At 31.6% G+C, this 15,494-nt stretch overlaps 1 protein-coding gene across 1 annotated transcript; it reads left to right on the plus strand.

Moving 5' to 3' along the window:
• Positions 1-2,285: 2,285 nt before the first annotated feature.
• LOC144854580 (acid-sensing ion channel 2-like) lies at positions 2,286-13,546 on the plus strand. The gene is made up of 12 exons (XM_078712520.1): positions 2,286-2,410; positions 5,660-6,207; positions 7,255-7,517; positions 8,527-8,645; positions 9,404-9,567; positions 10,823-10,930; positions 11,295-11,433; positions 11,735-11,807; positions 11,964-12,021; positions 12,308-12,393; positions 12,917-12,992; positions 13,349-13,546. The coding sequence occupies exons 2-12, from the start codon at positions 5,776-5,778 to the stop codon at positions 13,544-13,546; spliced, it is 1,716 nt and encodes a 571-aa protein (XP_078568646.1). The 5' UTR covers positions 2,286-2,410; positions 5,660-5,775.
• The last annotated feature ends 1,948 nt before the right edge of the window (positions 13,547-15,494 follow it).

A 15,494-nucleotide genomic window follows, 5' to 3' on the forward strand; every position in this document is an offset into this window, starting at 1 on the left:
TATGGGCTGTGGGTGTGTAAATGTTTGGAAAAAAACTCGAAACGATAAACAAACGTACTTGTATACTAACAAACAGGTATATACATGCATTTGTAAATTACGAGACTTTTTGTTGAAAAGGTGGGCGCTATTTAAATTGCGAATCAACTAAAAGAGTCACAACATCATGCTAGAGGGCGTGAATTATTATCATGTGAAGACCATTACTATTCAAAACAGCAAATTGACAATAATAAAGAGGAATGTGAGTAGATATTGCTTATTATAAAAGACCAACTCTTAAAGTACCTATTATAACACTTAAAGTCGCATTTTACTTATAATTTATATACATTTTTCAAGTAAGTGTGCATAATTTTTTTTTTTCTATTTTAAAACCATCATGTTCTCTGTTTTACTTGTTTTTCTTGTTTTTAATTTCAGCAATTACACTTGTATACAGGTTACCAATCAGAGTTAAATGTAATCATGTAATTATCTAAAACGATAATTGAATAATTATTAAAGTCAATTGTTTACCTCCAAGCTGTGCTACCGTCTCATTATTGACAACCTCAAACTAGACTATATTTCTAATATAAATATAATTAGACAATATTGCATTTGTCAATCAATCGCCCGTTTTTATTGTTATTTGCCATTAGAACATTGAATGATGTTAAATCACAACTCACTGTATTTTAGAGATTTGCCTCGTCACCGTCTCTTCAGTTTGATAGTTTGTTGATGACATAACAATGGAGATATTTGCTACAGGTAAATATTATTATCATTATGGTTATAACTCTCTAGTTGTTTTTTGTTTTTTTCTTCATCCAAAAGCGAGCACAGTTCGCCAATTACAGGTTGTAAGTTTATAAGCAAGATAGACTATTTTATAATTTCTCGTGCTTATAAACGAAGTCTCATTTGAGGTTTAGGGAGTGGAGTTGAAAGAGTCGTGAGTTACAACCCTGGCACTAGGTCAGGATTGAACCCTGGACCTTGTGATTGGAAGGCAAGCACGTTAACCACCAAATTACAGCTTCACCGGTATATATTTTAAAGATGTATTGTCCCCCAAAATCATGAAAAATAAAGATTTTTAAAATCGGACTTTGAATAGGCCATTTTGCAGTTTTAATGAAGTTGTTCACTTCCATAAGAAAAAAAACGGGGGAAAAAAATTATTTCACCTATAAAAAGACAAAATAAACAGTTAAATTACCCAAAAACTCATTGTCTTCCAGACAATTTGACCATTTTTTGCTTTAAATTACATTTTTCTCAGGTAAATAAATTTTTTTCAGACCCAATTTTTTGTGAGAGTGAATAACTATTATGTGACATTAAAATAACATATTCAACAAAAAATATTTTTTTAGGGGGACAATATATCTTTAATGGAGCATATTACATTGTTATTATTGTTGTGTCGAGTTGTTAGCATTCATTGTCTTAAGCATTTCACTTACCAAGTTGTTTATTAATTAAAATTCTACTTTCTCCATTCAGGGAATTTATTCAGAATTTGACCGTAACACAGAACTAAAGTTATAAACAGCTTAGTTAATTAATATTTTTCAATTGCTACTGTATAATAATATTGAGTAAACAAGGGATTGGACTGGTGCATTGGACGCTTGCATTATAGCGCCACCAGTGGATAACTCTTAAAAATAACAGCTCGGTTTATTTGCGCATGCTCAGTTACTTTCAAGTCAAACTCATAATCCAGGCAATTTTTGCGGATTGATCATCAATCATTGATGGGCGTTTCTTGGTGTGATTTAATGACGTACGATCGGACAAGAGTGAAATGGTATTAACGAATCAAACGCCACGAAGATGAATGTTTTATGCTATATTTTAAATGAAATTAGCCCAACATTGGCTTAATTTAGACGCTGAAATTATGTTGAAAAGTGCCTCAACCATTGATTATTGATCTTGACCAAATTAAATCATATGCGACGATCATGCCGAGGGCCATAATACTGATGTCATTCTCTGTGGTAATTATTATTTTCCTGATCCAAAATAATTACATACTGTACGCTAAATGAGCAATATTTACATATAAAAGTAACCCGTGGCACTAGGTTTAAAATGGTAAATGTAAAATGTATTCTATAAAATACTACTTGTCTGGCGCACATAAAATGTACTCCAGGAAACCAGATCTGCATAACAATGGTGCGAAGGAATATAAATAAAGCACTCGTCAGGTGTCACTTCGTACTTGGTATTCAGTAGGTGATCGACATAATATAAAGTCTGTGCTAAAAATGGTAATATTTTGTTGATGGTCGACATTACTGGTGGACATTATCAAAGAATATTATGTACTTTCGGCGTCGTCAGAACTCGGACAACGTGAAAAGTACTTGTTGCGTCGTACAGTATTTACGACATACACAACCGTGAACAGGTAAAATTCAATTTATATCAGTTTAATATGGAAATCTATTGATTATAGGCGCGTGGTGTGCATAATCAATTCATTCATGTGATTTAGAAGAAACAGTGCTGCTCCTAATTTGAAAAAGGGACCTTTCATGAATTGGTGTTCGTTTTAAACAAACTACGAACTTTTCAATAAAGGTATTATACTCTGGTCCTCCTCAAGCTTAACTGGAAACTGAGGAAATTCGGATTAGGCCCTCTGTGGAATTATCTTTCTCACTCGCTTCATTAACGGAGGTCAAATAAATTATTCGTTAGGCTTTTAACCACCATAATGTCAGCATAATCTAAATTTATCTTTAATATTCTGTATTTCTTTATTTTTGCCTACTTATTAATTATCTTGGTGACAGTCAATCTATTAAAATCCTTACAAATCGCTGATACAGATTTGTTTGTCAAATTATTCTTATGATAACAACTTAATTATCTATAATGTCAAGATTAATCATCCAACAATATAATCGACTTGACGAGTGGCGTCGGAATATCTATAAGGTGCGACGGCTGGAGTCACTTGTTCATATTAGGATAATGAAGAATTAAGGTTGTATGTGTGGTTGATCGAATTGTTCCGTTGGTCATGCTTGGCCGGATCGCCCAACATTAAGATTTCTTGTTGTTGAATCGTACGCAACTTAGTTCTTTGGTCTTGGTGTCTGGAATCGTCTAAAGCTAAGTTTTCTTGTCGACAAATTGTAAGCGAGTTTTTTCGTTGTGTTGATCGAACGTAATCGCCTAACGGTAAGTTTTCTTGTCGACTAGTCGTACGAAATTCTATTTTTCGATCTTGGTGAACGAACTCGTCTAACGGAGGTTGTCTTGTTGACGAGTCGAACGCGAGTTTTTTTTTCGTAGACCTTCGTGACAGAAATCGCCAAACTGTAAGATTTTTGTTGATGAGACCTACAAAGTTTTTTTATTTGGTCTTGATGACCAGCATTGTTTATCGTTTCTTTGTTGACGAGTCGTACAGTAACTGTATCTGATACCTAGAATGGTTAAGCTTATTCTTCTACATCATTATCTGCAACTTATATATATATATATATATAGGCCTAATTATGTTTTATTATTAAAACATTATTTTATTTCCATTGTTAAATATGTAATATATAATAATCTATTGCCAACCTGTTTTCATTGTTTTATCTATGTAGGCCTATTTGAATATTAATCCCATATGTATACATGTATTTAAAGACGTGGTGTCTCCAGAAAATATAAAAATGAAGATTAATAAAATTGGTTGGTTGGTCGGTCGGTAAACACTAACTCAAATTTGCACACGCGACTGCAGTCATGTATATGGCCTTGGTTCCCCCATTTTTTGGTCAAAGTGAATATCTAGTATGTGACATTAATATTGGATATTCAACCAACAATTGTAAACAAAATTTCAGAGGAACAATGTATCAATGTAACCCTCATGTAAGTTATAGTGCTTGCACATTGTTTGTAAACTAATTAAAGGTCGATAATTATAATAAGTATAAAGCACATTTTACTATCAATCAACGACCGTAACTTTTTCACCATTTAGATACAGATCGGAATTAAATACAGAAATTGCATCCAAACAGCGTCAGTGTACAAATAATTTTATCGCCACTTATTTATAACAGGGAAGAGTGAGTTTCACTCCTCCCTGGTTTTTAATGTGTATATGGAAAGTATTTGAATGTCATATCGATTGTTATTTATTAATTGCGTACGCTATCGAAGATTGATTTTATTGTTAGAGAAAGTTATTGATTTGATTTTATTGTTGTTTGGTTTTAAAATTGTGTTAATTTAGCTAAAAGGTTTCAAATGTAGGTTTATAGATCAATTATCTAAGAAATATATTAATTCATTACATCATTTAACTTTCGTAATTATGTTTTGTATTAATTTAATAGTGCACTTTCATCAATAGAAAACAATATTTTATAATGTTAATGGATGTAGTGGTATGCTAGTAAATGGCGTGATGCAATTTGTGGTAAACAATAGCTTTTCCTTGGAACTACTTTCAGAAGAATATCCCGAATTTTAGAACGTCTTTTGAATGTATTAGATTGTTTATCAATATATTAGGTATCCTCAAACCGAGAATAATTATATTTGGAGTAGGAAACGACGAGTTCTGCTTTAGTGTTCTTGGTTCGTTGAAATTTGGCATTGAAGAGATATATGGCATGTATGCATACTTGGTGTCATCTCAAATGCTTTAGTTCATTTGCGGACGGCATCTATATACAGGAAACCGGTGAACGTTTACGTCAGGCTGATGCGGTGCTTAGTTCCAATCTTCTCACTAGTGGCAGCTTAACTCTTGTTCAAATATTTGAAATGGATGATTAAAGAATTTCAGACACTACAAAGAGAAAAGTAATAACTATGCTGACAGTTTAGGAAATCCCAATATACCTAGGTTATGCGAGATTTGTAGTTTGTTTCATAAAGTTGGCAGTGTTTCTTCAATCAGCAATGTGGTTATGTCAATTTTTAGTCGCGTGCGTGCAACGCGACTCTACAGCTCACTATGTCGGTCGGTCGGTCGGTTGGTCGGTAAACACTAACTTGAGCACGCGACTGAAGCCATGTACAGTATATGACCTAGTTGGAAGACGTTTATGCATAGATTACACGAAAACACATACTGTAACTTTTGTTCTGTGGTGAGGTATCCTTTCGTAAACATGTTTTATAGGTCTAAGATCCGTGCATATCGATCTGCTCTATGCAAACACGCACATTTCTCAGTGTCGAATACAATTATAACTTTCTTCATTTACACAAGGCTCTTTAGGCTGTTATTTTGTATTAAGTGATAATGGAAGTTATCTTTTGTGACGTAGGGAGCGTGTCACTATGAGTATACATAGATCTTTGGATTTACATTGATTGAACATAACACAAAGTCGTATACATTTTTTTTAACGAGATAATGTTTAGAATCTACAAACATTCCTTATTATTGGATAAAATATAATTTTTTGCTTAAACAAAAGTGGTTTTTTTTCATTGTGAGGATTAATACTAGGAATAAATTGATTGGTTATTAAAAAAAAAAACTAATTCAGTGTGATAAAATTGTGCAGGTAGCGTGTCATCCATAATAATTATACAGAATATATCTATCCATATTTGTATTCACATGAAATTATAGAATTATAGGTTGTCCCGGTGAATAATTTAAAATCAATTCATGTGTTTACTTATTTTAAAGATTCTATAATTGGCCCCGCATTTCGACATGACAACGTCGACGAGTCGTACGTATTCGATGACATCAGAAAAAGAAGGTTTATCGTAGCTTATCCTGACTTTAAAACATCATTGGAAATGGCGAACCAACTGGAACCTCCGTATGGAGGAGGAAACCACTATAGAAACGCATTTGTTGACAAACAAGATTCTACAACTAGTAGTGGAACAAAAGAAGAAAAAACGTTCAAAAATATGATGTGTACTGTATTTGAAAACACAACTGCTCATGGAATACCAAATATCCTTAGATCGGAAACAACGATAGGAAAGATTATTTGGAGCCTCCTGTTCTCGGTTGCAGTCGGATTTTTAATTTATCAAACTAAAGAACTTGTGGAAAAGTTTCTAACGTACCCGGTTGATGTTCAGCTTGATATTGAATATAATAGTGAGCTAGAATTCCCTGCTGTTACCATTTGTAATATCAATCCGATTCGAGTGTCAAAATTAGGAGACGTAGACGATCCAGAATTACAAGAATCGAATAAGAAAAAAGAAAGCGATCAGGTAACTTTATTTATATTTAAATTCACAATTGAAATAATATCCACAAAAATAAATAGTCCTGATTTGAACTAAAAGATCTTGAAATGATATAGCCAGAGTGGAAAAAATAGAGTGAAAAACTCCTCTCTTCTACTGCAACGAGTTAATACAGTATTATTATATTAGAAATATTTATTTCTTCCCAAAAATATATTCTCTCTAAAAGAGTTTTTTTTCAAAATGTATCAGTCAATTCATTAAAAACTTCAAACGAAATATTCGTTTCTAAGAATAAACTTCATTTTCTCTTAATTTCAAGTTTTTTTTTAAATCTTTATAAACCGTTTAATAACTTTTATTCTTGATTTCCATATTATATTATGTTTAATTGGTTTGTTTTTGCAATCATTAATACAATATTATGATAGTAGATAGATAGTATGATAAATTAAATTATCTCGGGGCAAGTCACATTATCTATTTGTTGCCTCAACAGATACACAATATCAATGTTCAAATGTTTCAAATCTGAAAAGAAAACTGTATATACCAAAAACAAAACAATCAGCATTCGAATGAAATGTATTGGTCTACCAGAATAATTTACTTTTCTCATCAATCAATATTACCATAATATAGAGGTTCGATTATCCATCCTATCTCAATCAATTTCCCAGGCGACATCATCGACAAACAAACATTTCTATTTGTTATTTATATATTAGAATACCGTTTTTATTGTTCCATACTTAAAGTTATAATCAATATAAACTCGGTGTACGCATATCTGATATTCTGAACTTATAGTACATCTAAATGGATACTTGATAGATGTCTGAAAGAAAACATTTAAAAAAGGAAAACTGCTAGCTTTGTCTTGAATCGATTACAAAGGATCACCTTGCCATGAGGGGCCATTAAACAGAACAATAGTTGTAATGTGTTCTTATTATATTTTTTTTTTATTTTATCATATAAAATTAATTGCAACCACGCTTATCAGATGTAATTGGATTTCATGTTTCAACTTAAAACTTGAACTCAAATTTTTTTTTTAATGTGTTGTAGTGTGATGGATTACCACCAGAAGAACAAAATGGACCCAATGATGTAGGGCCGGAGGAAGAAGACGAAGAAGTGGAATACCAAGGTTGGGACTACTTTATCTCGCAGCCTGATCCATATGGGACTGAGACAGTAGCTCGTGAGGAAATGGAAACACTTGCAACCTTACTGTCAGGCCAAAACCTTACAGAAAGAAAGAAACTCGGACACCAGATAAAAGATTTGCTTGTCAGCTGCTCTTGGGCAGGATTGGCCTGTTCTCATGAGTAAGTTTTTTTGTTTATGTCTCTCACGCAAATATGATAGTTGTTATTTTCCATGACTATACATTAAAATTGTTATGGTGATTTACATCTGATATTCTAGATCTTTAAAAACGTGGTAGAACACCTTTATAAGTATAATATTGGATGTAAATTTTGATGTTATTAATTTGATTTCGTTATACAATGTTTTATGACTCCGAAACACATACCAACCAGTAAAAACACTAACATATTTTATTAACTGTTAATTCACATATCATTAATACTATGATGGTTTGTGTTCATGCTAATTAGTATGGACAGGTGGAACAACCGTACGAAAACATAACCTTCATTATTAAAGATGTATTGTCCACCTGAAAAAATGATTATTACAAATTTTTTGTTGAATAAGCCATTTTAATGTCACATAAGAGTTATCCACTTTGACCAAAAATTAGATCGAAAAAAATCTATTTACCTGAAAAAACCTGTAATTTAAAGATGTATTGTCCCCCAAAAACATGAAAAATGAAGATTAATTAAATCAGACTTTGAATATGTTATTTTGTAATTTTAATAAATTTAATCACTTCCATAGAAAAAAAATAATGTTTCACTTATAAAATGACAAAATAAATGGTTAAATTCAACCAAAATTTTTTTTCAGGTAAATACATTTTTTTTTCGATCCAATTTTTGGTCGAAGTGGATAACTGTTACATTAAAATGGAATATTCAACAAAAATTGTTTTTAGAATTATTTTTTCAGGGGGACAATACATCTTTAAAGCAAAAAAATAGTCAAATTGGCTGTCAACCAATGGATTTTTAGTTGAATTTATACCATTTATTTTGTCATTTTATGGAAGTGGAAGTGATTAAAACTACAAAATAACCTATTTAAAGTCTGATTTAATTCTTTAAACTATTGTATACCAATGGTATAGCAAATCCAAAAACCTGATTATCACACCTCCTAATTCTTGTTATTATATATTATAATAATGCTATGTTTTTTTTTATTTAGAAATTTTACCTTTGAATATTTCAACTCATTTCATGGTAACTGCTATACCTTCAATAGAAAAAAGGACAACAAATCAGATTTTACAACAAAACGGACTAAATCGTCTGGACCAAGTTCAGGTAAAGTATATTAAGGTTAATTAGTATAGAATTGTTTTCGTTTCAAAAATTGTTTTGATATTACTGTATATCGAAAACATCTGAACATAATGTCTAACATTTTATTGAAATAAAGAGAATATGTTATGTTTGATTAACTTCATACAACGTGGTGTATGCGACACTCACAAGGAGTACATGCCTTCGTGTCTTTCTTTTCTTTTTATTTCATTATTAAATTTGTTTTATTAAAACATAAATAAGTGTTTAAGAAGAATGAGCGATTTTCTTTGATTAGCCTTGGTCTGATTGATTTTTAGTGTTAGTTAATAATGATGGCACTTAAACTCTGTATCTATACGACCTTGATATAGAAATGTTCAGAATAACACCATGTCAAATACTATTAGTTCCATTTACTTTGCAATACTAAAGTACTGTATTTTCAATTAAAACAATTAATTTCCTCTCAGATAATAGTTTAATGTCGAAATGCGTTCAAACCTTTCCATTACATTCTGCAAGAACTCGTACACTAACTAACAATGCAATAACATTTTTTTTATTGTATATAAACATATTTCTATTATTTTAATGTTATTTGTAATAATTATTTAATGTACTGGAAGTTGGATGGGAAGGGCACACCATTCCCGGTGATTGTACTGCTCTTGCCTCTCTTCATCTCTCCACTTCCGTTGTTTTTGCATCATCTATTTGTTTTTGTGTTCTGTTTATTTGTCTGCTGGAAGGAATAAAAAAATGTATTGTTATTGCAGGTTTGCGTCTGGTGTTGTTTATCGAGCAAGATGAATATCTGTATGATGTTTCGTCTAGCGCAGGGGTACGGGTTGTGGTTCACGACCAAAACAGAATGCCCTTCCCAGAGGACGAGGGTTACTATGTTCCACCTGGCTACCACACATCAATCGCATTAAGAAAAGTAAGATCATATGCTATCTTTATAAATAACTTGCACAATGAGGCCTAGGAATATTGTTTGAAGTTGAACATATTTTGTGCTTATTTATCTACATTTGCGACCGTCCCCAGTGAATAAGGTAGGTGGGGGAGAGGGTGGTGAATAAGGTAGGTGGGGGAGAGGGTGGTGATAGAGGAAATAGTATACTCAGATGATGTTAAACTTTCAATAAATCGTTCCATATGTCTCTACGAAAATAAGTACAATGTTTTTATAAATGCAGCAATACTATGTTTTGACTTTAATCGTAATTAATTTGAAAGAATTTCCATGCTTTCCTTTTCATTCATTCATTTATATTTTGTTTATTATTTCAAAACGAAAATTAAATATTGAATTGAATATTCATTCATCTTCTTTTCTCTAGTCTAAAGTAGTATAATATAGTCTGTCTCCTGTCACTCTATTATATTGACTTTATTCGTAATTAATTAAAGATGCCTTTCATGGAGAGACTAATGATGTTTTGATTGTATGTTTTGTTTATTATTTGAAAAAGACAAATAAATACTGAATATTGGATATTCATTCCTCTTCTACAATACACACTAATATTCTCTTGAAAATAACTGTATGATTGTTTATCATTATTATAATGTGAAAGTTAGTGTTTGTCATTTTTGTCTGATAGCATTATCAAAGGGAACTTGTCAATATAGCCAATGTCAATTAGATTTACATCGTAAGAACGAACTATAATACCGAGTCAATCAATCGATTTATTTTGGAATATTACACTTTCGTGTCTGTCTACAAGAAAGGATGAAATCTCCAGTGACAGTCATTAACATTCATAAACTGAAATATACGAACAATTATATAAACTGATTGAATTGAATTTCCAGTAACTTGCCTTTTGTGTGTGTGTGTTTGTATATTAAGTGAGTGCAGAATTTGATGGATTTTAGCCTATTCTCACTTCTATTATCCATTGGTGACTGACATAATTTGTAACATTCTTCATATTATAAAATGTTTTTTAAACAAACTTACAGCAGAAAATTTAGCATACCGGTACCTTCTTATTGTTACTCTTATCTGTAAACGCATGTGTAAAACAAATTGACCAATCTTTCTAAGCTGTGGTTTTGACTGCATGTACTGAAACATTCTAATATCAGTAGTTTTTTGGGAAAATATTTTAAGCAGCGAATAAAAGTAGCACAAGTAAAACAGACGTAGCTTCATTAATCAAATTAAACATTACACATTACAGGTGAAAATTGACCGAATATCAAGATCATTAAGACCTTGTACGTCCTTAGAAGATACTGAAGACTACGTTGACCACTATTCAATGTATGGAGTAGGATACAGTCAACAGGTTAGTAGCTAAATGAAGATGCTGATTTTATGATAAGATGAAGATGATTAAAATGATTGTGATACGGAGTGCAGAAAAAATCGACTGTTTGGGATGTTAACATTGCACTTGATGGGCAGTTGGCTTAATAAAACAACCACAATTTACAATATTGTTAGTTATACGGTATGATGGAACTTGCGGCTTTCCTAATGTTTGAATTTTATAAAGATGTATTTCTGTATTATACACAGGGGGTAGGCCTATAATATAGATATTGATACAGTGAGGTAGCAGGACAGGTAGTGGAAGTGATGGTTTAATAAAATAAAACATAACAATTATGTTGGTGTAAGAACTTTATATTCATTTGTTTCTGTTTCAGACCTGTACTAAGACTTGCTACCAACAAAAACTAATAGAAACGTGTAAATGTTACGACGTATACTATCCTTACAACGAGACGCATTTAAGTATAGAAGAAAAGACAATTAGGGCGTGTGACCTTTCTAATGATACAGATGGTAAATAAAAAAAAATATATCACATCAACACACATATTTAAACAGCAACATTATAATGGTAGGCCTATTACAGAATGGAACAAAATTCGCAATTTGTTTACAAAAAGGCTGATCGTTAATTAGTACCATTGAATATTTCTAACTGCTGAATGCTATAAAATAGCATAGAGCACGTGATACAAAACAGCCAATCACAATATATATTACCTATTGTCGAGATACAAACATAGATAAGAGCACGATATATTTTCCATTGATGTGAATTAAATCAATGATATTATATTATTGTTTTTATTGAAAGATGAATGTGTTGAAGATTTCGCCAAGAATTTCACTTATTTAAGTGACGGTTGTCCCTGCGAACAGCCATGCAGGTAGGCTACGACACTAAGTCTAAATACACATAGACCTTTGATACAGTAACAAACATAATAATCAGGCTTTTCTACTGGAAGATAAGCACAATTGTCTTTGAAATTAACTTGCAAGTGAGACAAAATTCATAATGTATTTTTTTTTATTTGATGTAGAACTATCAGCTATAATAGTGACATTTCGATGTCTTACTGGCCTTCACAAAACTACAAAGTAAGTATTTGAATGATATGTTGGTTATAGGCTAATTCCGATACCTGGAATCGACGGAATTGGATCCAATGACAACAATTGCCAAAACTATTCATTTCATATGTGCAGGTAGTTCGTCGCAAATCTAAATTCTATAAGAATCCTCCTCCGTTTAGTTGTATAAAACTATTGTAACATAGTTTGTTAGCATGCAATCAATAAACCTTGTTTATGAGAACAATCATTTCATACATGGTATTATTGTGATTAGTTTAATGAAAATACTCCTTATTTTTTTATTCACAAGGAAAATCTGAAGGAAAGTTTGTTCAATTTCTCTAAACCTTTAAGACGTGTTTTAGAGGATGATTGCAAAGACAGTGAATCTATCAGGTTTGAATTTTTAAATTGTTATAATTACTATAACATCACTACAAAAATAATGTTATCATAATTATTCATCACTAAAATTGTTATGTCTCAAGTCTGAAGTTGTTGTTTTTTACGTAGCGCCACCAACGGGTGCTTTGATTTTGCAGCTCCAGTAAATTATGACACGCCATATGTGTCAAATTTTCTTTTACAAAACATCGACAGTATGCAAAATGTCCCATCAACATCATTATTATCACCATCATGAAAATGTATGCGTCCTTATCATGGCTCATCGTACTTATTTTAATAGGTCAACACTGGTATCTACATCACCATTACTATCGGTCCGTCAGTCTTTTCGTATATATTTCGTCCTTTGAAGTCTTCTTATTATTATTTATTTATTCATCTCAAATTCAAAACACAATGATTCGTCTTGCATTTACAATTATTTTTTTTTATTAACATTCATTTCCTTTCGGCGGGTGTGCAGTTTGATAATGTTACCATTCTACTATTCCATTTTTTTGTTTACACTTAGGCAAAATCTACTTGCATTGGACATATATTACCAAGATCTCAACTTTGAAATAATACAACAAAGTTATACATATACGGTAATTATGGGGAACATTATTTTGAAGTTCAGTTGTATTTGTTTTCTAGTTCTTTATCTTTTACTGCTTCGTCTACTTCCTGCTATTCCTTTTTTCCTCTTTATTCTGGTATTATTTTGTGTCCTTTTCCAATTCTTTCCTTGTATATTATATTCCCTCTTCCTTCTTCTACCCTCTTATTACTTTTCTTTTTTTTTATTTATTTTTTACTTCCCCATGCTTATCGCCATGTTCTTCTCCTTTTTTCTTTATTTCTTCTATTTCTCCCGTTTGAACTGACCTTTGTTTATAAGAATATTTACATGTTGTCCCTAATAATAATTTTAATAATTTACAACGATGTTTTATTTTTTCAGTCTATTGACTTAGTTGGGGCAGTAGGTGGACTGGTCGGACTCTGGCTTGGGCTATCAATTCTCACCGTTTTCGAAGCAGTTGAGCTGTGTTTAAACTTATCGCGATTTTTCTTCTACAAAACCCTATTGAAATCTAAAAGTAATTTGGCAGTGCGACCTACAAGAAAAGTAGATGGAAACGTCTTTACAATGCATTAAACTAATTTAGTTATATATATTGAGAGCATTTCTTGATAAAATAGATATTTTATAACCAATTCTGCACTACACAGTGCAACTCGAACGTAACAATTAACCGTAGATGAAGTACTAGTACTAGTAAGCACAGTGCACACTTTTACCATTAATCAGTCAGCACCCCAAATACCATGCAACTTGATGTGCAAACTTTCTTAATGCTAATTAGAAGATTTGTAAACGTTTAAATATGTAAACTTAAAGTTCAAATGTTCTTTAAGAACATGTGAATGCTGCCCTCTATTGTTTCTAAAACATATTGGAATGGTCGTCATGACTAGTCATTATGTATATCGAAATTCATTTGTCGTATTCTTTTCCTGATGTACTAAATATTTGAATTATAATTAATATCCTTATTATTTCCAGTCTGTTTCCACAGTTGCCTCTGCTTATTACTGACATGCAAATAGTGTAAATTGAATCAGGCGTTTTTCTTGTGGTGACGTATTATTACCTTTTTCTTCATAATTGTTTAAAAACTTGATAATTACTTTTATTTGACCAAAGTTTTCTCATACTTGCTTCAGAACCACTAGCTGGCTTGTCTTGACAAGTTGGTGAAACAGTTTGGTGAGTGAGGTTCCGTTTTCGGACTCATTCTGTTGTCTTGGTCAATTTGTTTTGTTTGGTAGACTTTTTCTGGTTATTTATTTATTTCTCCACTTCACCAAAGCGCATTGAGACGGCATTGTTTGTCGAACGCGCTATATATTAACATTAACTATTAACTTATGTAATAAGTGGATGACAAAAATTAATATTTAGTTAGTAAATGAATATAACCTTATATGACTGTTTTTTTAGAAACCCTTTAAACGTATGTTATTTCACTGGATATATTGGTGAAATACGTCATTGTTCAGAAATTATTAACTCATTTTGTCCATCAAGGTATACATTTTTCTTATCTCTATACAGTGTCTCAATTCTCGATTTAGGCATATACACCTTTTATGTTATTATTTTTACCTTCTGTGTACAGGTATATCATTTTTCAAAATAGAATTCCTAGAATTCACTTCTTAATAACTACTTGAGTTACTATATTGAGCTGCTATGAGGTTTTGCTTACTTCTTTATTTTGTAGGTATTCTGTTGTAAATATTCGCTGTCAATTATGATGATGTAGTTAATATTTCTTAGAGTACATTTCTACTTGTTTTTGAAAGATGGGTTATTGATCTATTGCCTCTGGTGTGTCGATATTTACATGAAAATAATCTTTGGAAACAGGATGTATTTGGTGTCTATTTCAAAACGAGACTGGGGTTGCTCAATTAAAGATGACTCGTTGTTAAATTAAACAACAGATTAGTTCGCATCTTTCGTTATACACGAGTGATGTGTAACACAACTGACGAGCAATAGTATAAATACAAGTCATATTACGTCACGTGGCTTATGTCATAATGACGTATATTTTAGTATATGTAAATTATTCATTCATCATCTAGACAAAGTATCGGTACTAACGATACGAACGAACTTTTTTTATTTTTTTTTTTCACCTTATTTATATAGGGTGACCCTAAACAGCGTTTGCTGGCAATTAAGGGTTGAGTTATGAAAAGTGTCTGTGTGTGACTGTAGGCCTAATTTAATTTATCTTTACAATTAATTAAATTGTTTTAATTAATAGAAAAAATATAAAATTGTTTTAATTAATAGGAAAAAAACACATAAACGTTGATAGTAATATACACAACATTCAATAGTTTAAGTAAATATTATATTCTAGTTAGGTGCATGAATAACATCATGGGGCGATAGACATGTTGCTAATGAAAATAAAACGAGGCAGTTTAAAGAAAAACCTTGGACATTGATACGGTACCAAAGTATCACATACTGTGCACACTGATGCACGTATGATGATCTTGATCTCTCGTATACACAAACGTAAATA

Source organism: Antedon bifida, chromosome 10 (assembly GCF_963402885.1).
Source record: "Antedon bifida chromosome 10, ecAntBifi1.1, whole genome shotgun sequence".
In the NCBI taxonomy this organism is placed as follows: Eukaryota; Metazoa; Echinodermata; class Crinoidea; order Comatulida; family Antedonidae; genus Antedon; species Antedon bifida.

Excerpts from the sequence above, each read along its gene's own strand:
- LOC144854580 (XM_078712520.1), top strand. The coding sequence starts at position 5,776 with ATGGCGAACCAACTGGAACCTCCGTATGGAGGAGGAAACCACTATAGA. Across the intron at positions 8,646-9,403 it reads ATCGTCTGGACCAAGTTCAG|GTTTGCGTCTGGTGTTGTTT; the intron begins GTAAAGTATATT and ends TTGTTATTGCAG. Across the intron at positions 9,568-10,822 it reads CATCAATCGCATTAAGAAAA|GTGAAAATTGACCGAATATC; the intron begins GTAAGATCATAT and ends TACACATTACAG.